This window comes from Littorina saxatilis, linkage group LG12 (assembly GCF_037325665.1).
Source record: "Littorina saxatilis isolate snail1 linkage group LG12, US_GU_Lsax_2.0, whole genome shotgun sequence".
Taxonomy (NCBI): Eukaryota; Metazoa; Mollusca; class Gastropoda; order Littorinimorpha; family Littorinidae; genus Littorina; species Littorina saxatilis.
Genome location: NC_090256.1, coordinates 52864628 through 52875011, shown reverse-complemented (window position 1 = coordinate 52875011; position 10384 = coordinate 52864628). Strand labels below are relative to the sequence as shown.

Genomic DNA, 10384 nt, shown 5'->3' with positions numbered 1-10384 from the left:
GCTGGCATTGACTCGTTTGTCTATGCGATGATAGGAACTCTTGTTCATCGCTGGCATTCCAAAGACTGTGCACAGTTTGTCCACACTGGAGTAGCCCTTACCTATCTCATGAGAGTATAGCACAATCTCTGTGTTCACTTCAAAGGGAACATTTTGTCTGTGGTTGAGGTTGTTTTCTCTTGGCGACGAATACTCTGTGCGTGAATACTGGCAGCTGTCGCAACACAGCACTAGTTCTTGGGACAAGCCCATCGAGTCACCAACTCGAATTGTCACATGTCCTGCCTCGCACTCCGGGCACTTCACATCAGAGAGAAGCGAGTTCAACTGACTGCACTCGGCAAAACACCACGAACGGCGATTTAGCTCGGCTGGTGGTTGAGCATTCGGGTCGATGCCTGCACCACTAAATCTCCTCAGTTTCGTCGCCGAAGCAGAAATACCTTCGATTTGAGGCTGATTACGGTTTACATCGCCCAAAACTGGCCGAGGTTCGACTCCGAGTCGATTCGAAACATACGCGTCACCACTATCTCTCAAAACAACTGTCTCTGCTCTGCCAACTTCAGGCGCGTTCTCGTCGCCTGCTGGTTTTTCCTTCCTCGTTGTTCGAGCATCTGAAAGCTGATTCTTCCTTTTGCGGGAAGAATGCGTTGGGAAAATCCTTGCGAATTTCGGAGTAGACATTGCTGCTTGCTTTATCCTGGAACGCCGAAGAAGAAGAAGAAGAAGAAGCTGCGTTGAATCGACACTGTGTTTACAACGGATAAGGCAGTTTGCGCATGCGCGTCACTGTGGTCATTGACAACGACCAACCAGAGAAGTTTCTCAAAGGTTAGAGGTTGTTCTCATGAATATTCATATTACTGTCTGAAAAAGTTGATGCGCGATCCGGCCGTTGTACGGAAATAACGGACTGTTCATGTCTATTTTTAACGTTCACAGAAAACGGGAATTCCCGCTCAACCGTTCGATGTGTTACTGCCAAGCTTATTCGGGGAATCGTGGTTGTTGCAAGGACTTGAAAACATAGATTGTTCAGCAATTTCTCACACTTGCAGCACTCACACATGTACACATACTGTGAAAATCACCACTTTATTGCAAAATAAACGATGAAATTGACAAAATAAACAACACACAGTGATTCTATGATGTTCAAAGTACCTGAAAAAAACAAAAACCCAAAACACGTTTTTGAACAAATGTTTGCTAAAATTCCGTGCCACCTCTGCCCTTAAAACATGTAAGACGTGACAACGACAATTTTCCAGTTTGCAAAGGAAATTTAACCTCGCTGTGACCTTGAAATTCAATGTTGTTTAATGTGATGTGCACCATACCTGGAGGTCATTATACTTTGGTTGTGTGCCAAGTTTCAAAGCCCTAGCTTTAAAAACGTGCGAGATAACCTTAATGCTATGACTCAGTGCCGTTTTGAATGATATAACGAACAAAATTATCGTTATTTGTAAAATCATTTGGGTAAATTTATCTTTTCTTTTCGTAATTGGGTTCCAGCATCTGTTGTCTTAACAAAAATCACAATATCAGTCGTGTTTGTCAACTTTTATTTTTTAGCCCCTTTGTCCGCTTTTCGTGCGCACCTTTTGGCACTTAAGTCATATATATAAATATTCAAAAACAATCTCCTATATATATATTAACCATATGGAAGAGAGCCTTTCTGTCTTTGCTACATGTAAATGACCCCCATGGCTAACTGAGACTAGTTCAATCAATCAATATGAAGCTTATATAGCGCGTATTCCGTGGGTACGGTTCTAAGCACTTATCAATGCGCCTTGCCAAAAGGTGTTCACTGGGCAGATTTCCAGTCTTTATCAGAATGCAAAGCAGTAATCTGACCACATCACAGATCTTCGACAGAAGAAGACCATCCCTCTAACTGGTCACATACCAAAAATCAATGCACCGACTGTTGTTGTGGCGAGTTTGAATTGTTTTATAAAATAATTTGAGAAAAATTAATTCATAAAAAATGTTGATTGTGCAAAGAGAACCTGGGCTGTTCATTTATGGTATGTGACAGTGTAGGGATGGTTTTATCATATGTAAAAGCCTGTTACAAAATGTAATGTATATAACTCGGAAGTCATTTTTAGAATTCAATATTTAAAAGAATAATGTTAGGGTATTTCTGCATGTATTAAATGATATAACGTTGGTTAATTTTGATTTTGGGTGTTAATGGAGTTGTAGTTTTATTATTATTTACATTTAATTTGTTATTTTGCAGGTTATTTTATTGAACCTTGTTCTTTAAACTGGTAATTAAACATCTTTCACATTTTCTTTTGACTTTGTTTTAACTGTGGATGGAACAGCTTCCTTTGTGCGTCTATGTCAAATGTGTTCATGTAACAGTAATGTGTGTGTGTTCATTTTAAAAACAAAAACAACATTCTCAGTGAGTATAGTGAAACAGATCTGCTTGCTGGGTAACTGTAAGTGTGTTCACGTTTCACTGACGCGTGTGTGTTTGTGTGCTCATGTGCAAACAATAACACCAACAGTTCAATTTTCAGTGAGGATGTTGTTTATTTATGATAGTGATGATGATGTGATAAAACTTCAATGAAACAGTGTTGATTTGATGAACATGAAATTTAAATCTCAGCCCGCCCTTTTCAGCAATAAAATCCTCAGAGAACACAGAGACAATCTGTGAACAAATGATAAACATTCTCAGTCACACTTCTTTAGAACTATAATGCTCACTCTCTCCATCACACCACCAATATTTTTCTCATGAAAACCAGTTTAGCTTTCTTACCAGAATAACAAGAATTTCACAGAATCTTTACATCGTTGTTCTTGTGTGTAACTCTCACTCCCCCTGATCATTTGTGTAGGAACAAAGAATTAAGTGATATCTAACTACACAAACTTTGCAAGGAATTGGTAAAAAAAATGCAGTGGTTCAATGATCTGTGCATAAAATAGGAACATTCAATAAAGAGCCAAGAACTGACTGGTCAATAAAACCCCACAAAACAATTAGCAATAAAATCAAATAAGTACGTAACTTTTTGACTCTGTGGAAACAATGAGAGAAATCCCGATATTTACAGCTCATTGCCATTCTAGTGTGACAATACAACTGCATAGAAGAATTTGAAGGTTAAAGGTGACCAGCTTTTTTTCAGGGGGCTTCAATCCTTGTCAGGCATGGGAATTGAAAATTGTAAAAAAGGCGGAAAATTTATAACTGAAGACGCAAAGCGTCAAGTCGACGGCGCAAAGCGCCTAGCCTTACTAGGGGGGTCCGGGGGCATGCCCCCCCGAAAAAAATTTTCTCCAAAGAACCCAGATGGTGCAATCTGGTGTCATCTGAGCTCCAAGTTTGCCATTAAATTCTGTTTTTAGAATCAGAGTTTTTAGCACAAAAATGTACCAAATTTTGCTTACATGTATTATATATGGTTTAAATTTGTAAAAAAATTTATCTGTTGAGACAAACAGGAAAATGTAACTTGTAACACAATCTGTGCAATCTGGTTTACTTTCAAACATAATAGTTCAATAACTGAGGCGGGCGGTAGCAGTGCGTGAACAAAGTACGGAAAGTTTTCGCGGGCTTTTGCGCAAAGGCCAAAGTAACCGGTGCTTTTTTTGTGTGCCTCCCCCCTTTATTTTTTCGGCGGACACTTTTGCATTTTCGGCGGAACAAAAAAAAAATTCGGCGGAAATCCGCCATTCGGCGGACAATTCCCATGCCTGCTTGTACAAGTGAACAGGTTCTTCATTTCCATTGTTTGTACACATACTGCACTAAATTTCAACTGTAATGTCACAAAAACAACCCACTGGCCCTCTCTGACAGATAGAGCATGCCCACAAGACTTTTCAAATACAACCAGCAACAACTTAATCAACAACCTTGTATCTTACCGAAAGCAATAATCCTTATCAGAGATGATATAATTTTGAAATAAACCTGAGCTGAAATTACTGCCAATAAAGACAGGTACATGTATCTTGTACTTTTGATTGGAATTTCAGAAATTTCAGGCATTTACACAGCTCTGATGCTCTTTGTAATTATCATAATCCTGCACTGATCTGTACATATTTTCAATAATGCTACATAATAAAATTGGTGATGATTCAGTTCACAAAGAAAATGTGCTGCAATGAGTCTTCATGGGATGACAAGCTTGCACTAACAACAACATATTTAAAACTTTTGCAGTCATTAAGACAACAATGAAAAGGGTCAGTCTGAGAGAATCACAAAGAGAAAGTTGTTGCATCACTTTGCGTTGCGTCGTGAGGGTTCGGAGGCTGTAGGGGGAGGTGGGGGTCCCTTGCGGTCCAGCTCCTCAATGTGTAGTATCAGAATTTTGCGACGATCCTCCGGAACACACTCCAGCGTCAGGTAGCGCTTGTCATTCTGTGAGAGCAGTGCCGACAGTTTAAATCTCAGCTAAGTTTGCAACTTCAGTGAATGAAAATAAAAGGAGTTTGTGAAAGTTACATTCAACCCTCTTACATCATTTTCCAATACTAAGTTAACTTGAGCGTGAAAGTAATGATATAGTTGGCAACATTTTGTATTGTTTTGAGAGTGGAGTAATGATATATGGCAAAAAATCTATTGTTTTGAGAGTGAAAGTTATGATATATGGCAAACATTCATATTGTTTTTTTTATTACCTAATGAATTAACTGTCAGCGGCACAGGCGCAGCTCTTTAGACTTTATCTAACATCTGCTACCGTTACTGCGGTAAAATGTGATTCATCAAAGCATAAACTTACCTCCAGAATCTTCTGGATTTCTTCCAGGTGTAGCTCATTTTCTTCTATCATCTTCCTGGACCTGTAAAGAAACATAAAGTCAAATTACCAATGTCATCTGTTTTCCCTCTCTCATCTTTTTGAAAAAAAGCTTGGCACATGTGTCACAATTGACGTACCAATCAAGAGTCTGTTCTCAAACAAACACACTTATTTTACAAGGATAAAGGTTTAAGGGCAGAGGTGGCACGGAATTTTGATCCAAAATAGTACCATGATGTGATTTGGGTTTTCAGCATATTTAGGTACTTTGAACACCCTAGAATAACGGCATGTTGTTTATTTTGTCAATTACATCCTCTTTTTTTCAATAAAGTGATGATTTGCAAAGTGAGTGAATGCTAAAAATCTGCAAACTTTGTGAAAAATCGATTTTTTTTCACGGCAGAGCAGCATCAACATATTGATGAGTTTGTCAGATTTATTGCATGCACCGTACTCAGCGGGAATTCCCGGATTTTTTGACGATGTTACAGTCATGAAAATAATCAATCAATCAATCAATATGAGGCTTATATCGCGCATATTCCGTGAGTACAGTTCTAAGCGCAGGGATTTATTTATTATTTTTATTTTTATTTTATGCAATTTATATCGCGCACATATTCAAGGCGCAGGGATTTATTTATGCCGTGTGAGATGGAATTTTTTTTACACAATACATCACGCATTCACATCGGCCAGCAGATCGCAGCCATTTCGGCGCATATCCTACTTTTCACGGCCTATTATTCTAAGTCACACGGGTATTTTGGTGGACATTTTTATCTATGCCTATACAATTTTGCCAGGAAAGACCCTTTTGTCAATCGTGGGATCTTTAACGTGCACACCCCAATGTAGTGTACACGAAGGGACCTCGGTTTTTCGTCTCATCCGAAAGACTAGCACTTGAACCCACCACCTTAGTTAGGAAAGGGGGGAAAAAATTGCTAACGCCCTGACCCAGGGTCGAACTCGCAACCTCTCGCTTCCGAGCGCAAGTTCGTTACCACTCGGCCACCCAGTCCAAATAAAGTCCGTTTATACCGCTCAACGGACACAATACAGAGCTAGCGAAGGATACTTTCACAGGCAAAATGTTCCATGTTTGGAAAAGTGACCTTCACCTTTTAAAATCTATTCGCTGATTGGTCATTACCAATAACTTTTAGCCGGGAAGTCGTTCTGCGCATGCGCGCACACCATATCCGCATAAACACGCAAACGTTATTTCGAATCGGTTCGACGTCTCAGACAGCAATGTTTCTCTCAACTCGGCATCTAAAAGATAAATTTGGCGGGTATCCATCATGCAAGAGGCAGAGGAAGTTACAAATTGCGGCAGATCGAGCAGCTAAGAAGAATAAGCTAGCGTTCAGTGTGAATGTTGAGTCCGCGATGTCTGAATAACAGGTAGGACGTCAGGCCTTGTTTATCTCACATAAACTCCACCCTGACTGTCCCAGTTACACCCTAAAGTACTGCTAATCGAACTTCGGACCCATCTTCCACTCATGTATCTAATTCTTGGTGAGACAATGATATTTTGACTTAGATATTTGCTTCGTTGCAAATTCCAACTTTTCTCATTCAAGGAACGCAACAACTGATCGGTGCATTTTCGAGTGACTCGAATATTGGGCTAAAATCTGTCAGATTTCATCCCGAATCTATTTTACTAATAAGAACTTAATATTCTTTTCTCCCTCTAGATCATTGAATCCCTTGAACTTGTCAGGGAAGCATTCTGTCTAGAGTTTATTTTGGCAGAAGCTCGACTTTTTTTTATCTTCTTCTGCGTTCGTGGGCTGAAACTCCCACGTACACTCGTGTTTTTTGCACGAGTGGAAATTTACGTGTATGACCGTTTTTTACCCCGCCATTTAGGCAGCCATATGCCGTTTTCGGAGGAAGCATGCTGGGTATTTTCGTGTTTCTATAACCCACCGAACTCTGACATGGATTACAGGATCTTTTTCGTGCGCACTTGGTCTTGTGCTTGCGTGGTACACACGGGGGTGTTCGGACACCGAGGAGCAGGGTCCCCACTGGTTTTTAGAAACAAAATTCCATGACTTTTCCATGACTTTCCATGAGCCTCAATAACATTTTCCATGACTAGATCCACAGGTCGCCATTTTCGAACACGCAAACTTTTTACGTCTTGTCACTGCCAGTTTTGACACTGGCTTGCTTTGCACTGAATTTGAGTCAGTTTCTACGCAGTGTCTCTTCGACAAGCAAGTCAAGCATTTGCTACGCAGTCAGATTATCGGTAATGTTTGCTGGTCTTGTCATTTCACTAAACTGGACCAGCCACTGTTTGTATCCATTTGCACTTTCGTCAATTCCGTTTCGTAACCGTCACTGTGACTTGACGAACTGTCATTTTTTTCACCGCGATACACAGTTCATTGCGAAGATCTTCCTCGGTAATTCGTTCCAATTCCGCATACTTTTTGTTGTCAAGAAACAACTCCAAAGAAAGTTTCAAACTCATCATCCTCCATCTTGCTTGTCGAAGCGCTAAAGTACTTTATCGATGCAAAAACAAAAGCAGAAAACTTCGACGAAACCGACTCAAATGCAGCGCAGACGACACGACGAGATAACGGAAGGAAGTGAGCCTCGCTTTGGCTCAAGTGCCGTTAAAAATACCGTTATTCTCGTATGCAAATGAGACAATGACAAAAGGTGACGTTTTCATGTCAGTATGTCCCAAATGACATCACCAGTACATTTTCCATTCTATCTAATCTGTTTTCGTTCTATTTTTTCTAATAACATGCGTTAACAATTGATTGCCAACTGGAATGGAAGAGCATAAAAAGTGTAACTTGATATGTAGTTTCTCTAGAGGGAAAAACATCTTCCACTTTCATGTCAGTGTGTCCCATGCAACATACATTTGCCAAACAGCTATGTGTAAGTAGATTATTTGTTAGTGGTATAGAACATACTGATCACCAATTAAAGTCAGTTTTCACATTCATTTTCTACCTATTTCTTATTTGTTTATTCTTTTGGCAATGGTGAAATGTCAGCAATCGTGTGTCATTCGGGACAGTAGACATGACACCTGACCTTTTGTCACTGTCTCAAATACGAACGAGAAGTTGGTCATACGAACAAGCCTTGTGCTGGCGACGCAAATCGCTGCTGGCTGGCAAAGGGGGGGAATGGCTGGGCAACGAAAATCGACGCTGGCGTGCTAAAGGTTAATTTTTCTTTCTTTCTTATTTTTGTTAAATTCCATGACTTTCCATGACTTGAATTGAAATTCCATGACTTTCCAGGCCTGGAAAATTAAAAATCAAATTCCATGACTTTCCAGGTTTTCCATGACCTGTACGAACCCTGGAGGAGAGTCTGCACACAAAGTTGACTCTGAGAAATAAATCTCTCGCCGAACGTGGGGACAGCGGCCAACTGGATACAAATCCAACGCGCTAACGACTGAGCTACATCCCCGCCCTGAAAGAAGCTCGACTGACGTCCTACCTATAGCTGCATGAGTTTTGAAAAAAATAATGCTTACTTCGAAGCTATTTCCGATCAAAACTCGACCAGTTTTTTGTGTGATGGAAACAAGAATTAGCAGAAACCATATGCCTGCTCCTGCGATAAAACTGAGAACATCGAGAGTTGCAAATAAAATTCCAAACGCCTTATTTCCAGCTGATCATAATCACTGTACTTGATGTTTTATTGAGTGTAGCATCAGTCTGATGTCCAAAAGTGCAACTTTGGACTGATAGGGGATTGTGAAAAGTACTTGGAGTATGGGAAAATGTCAGTGAAAAGTACCCGAATGCACACAATCATACTCTTGGTTTGTCAATCTGTCTTCACTGTGCGCAGCAAACACTTCACAAACTTTCAAACGCAATTTCCTCAGAATGTGAATGATTTTCAAGGACGGTAACCTGTCCTTACAAATACTAAATGTATAATATTCACTAAAGAAGCATACATACGGAAAGAAATAATTGAAGAAAACAAGAAGAGCAAACGCTCGATCGAGTCACTTTCGCAGTTCTGAATATTATATGAGGCATCAGATGGACAGGAAGAAATTGCTATTCACAACACAATGAGTCACGTTCACATAAAATTTGAGCCCGGTCACTTTTATAGTTTCCGAGAAAAGCCCAACGTTAAGTTGTGTGTTGCCGAACAGAAAAGGCTAGTTATCTCCCTTGTTTTTCTGATAACGTTCGTAAAAGGCTACAGATGTAAATACTTTGATGTAAAGAATAATCCTACAAAGTTTCAATCACATCCGATGAACTTTGTCAAAGATATAAAATGTCTAATTTTTCCTTTGACGCTGACCTGTGACCTTGAAAAAGGTCAAAGGTCAACGAAACCATCGTTAAAGTGTAGAGGTCATTGGAGGTCACGACTAAACAAAATATGAACCCGATCGCTTTGATAGTTTCCGAGAAAGATATAAAATGTCTAATTTTTCCTTTGACGCTGACCTGTGACCTTGAAAAAGGTCAAAGGTCAACGAAACCATCGTTAAAGTGTAGAGGTCATTGGAGGTCACGACTAAACAAAATATGAGCCCGATCGCTTTGATAGTTTCCGAGAAAAGTCCAACGTTAAGGTGGTGTCTACGGCCGGCCGTCCGGCCGGCCGTCCGGTCGGCCGGCCGGATGGCCGGCCGGCCGGACAGACTAACACTGACCGATTACATAGAGTCACTTTTTCTCAAGTGACTCAAAAAATGCTAAATGCAACAAGAATATAAAATGGAATATAATTTTTTTTTTTTTAAATGCGGAGAAAGTTAGAAGCTAGAGAGAGAGAGAGAGAGAGAGAGAGAGAGAGAGAGAGAGAGAGAGAGAGAGAGAGAGAGAGAGAGAGAGAGAGAGAGAGAGAGAGAGAGAGAGAGAGAGAGAGAGAGAGTGTTTGTGAAATGTATCTGTCAACAATCATCTTAATAATATCCTGCTTCATTTAAATTTCCCGTCTAAATTCTTCCTGAAAACAGATGCGGCGATAACTAAATTCAGCTCACCAAAGTCTGACAAACAAATTCAAACCCACTGAGAAACACATAACGCTTACTTGTATGTAATGGCCTTTGTTTCTTTCAACAGCTCACGGAATTCTGTCTTTGCGTTGACAAACTTCTCACTCATGTACTCTGAATACACCTTCTCTCGCTTCTGTAAACAGTGTAAACAGACAACTTTTACTAAGCAAATCAAAGTTCAAACATAATCAATCACAATGTATAATCACAGATTGCTACTTACCTATATATTTGCAATCAAATATATGAAGAAAGAAACTTCTTGGCCATTCTTGTTTTCAAAATCACACAAACTTTGAAACTACATTCTATTTTTTTAATTTCTAGCTTAGAGATGGAAAAGCAAATCAGGAGTCGGATCAAAAAGAAGGAAAAAAGCTAAATCAAACACCATAAAAGAACAACTTAATGACCACACAAATATAATAGCCGACTAAAACGTCCGCCGCCATTAAATTTGCCCGCAGCGAATCGAACAATCCCACCTCTGCCGCTGAAGAACTCTCTCAGTGGCCTATTGTGCAAATTGGCTATT

General features: G+C 39.9%; 1 protein-coding gene across 1 annotated transcript in view; it reads right to left on the bottom strand.

Annotated features, from left to right (window-relative positions):
* Window positions 1-2542: 2542 nt before the first annotated feature.
* The window catches only part of LOC138982220 (transcription elongation regulator 1-like), a 34725-nt gene continuing 26883 nt past the window's right edge, over window positions 2543-10384 (bottom strand). The window contains exons 19-21 of the mRNA XM_070355448.1: window positions 9882-9982; window positions 4785-4845; window positions 2543-4417 (exon numbers count right to left, since the gene is read on the bottom strand). Coding sequence (XP_070211549.1) covers window positions 4277-4417; window positions 4785-4845; window positions 9882-9982 — 303 coding nt within the window. The 3' untranslated portion in view covers window positions 2543-4276. The remainder of the gene's footprint in view (window positions 4418-4784; window positions 4846-9881; window positions 9983-10384) is intronic.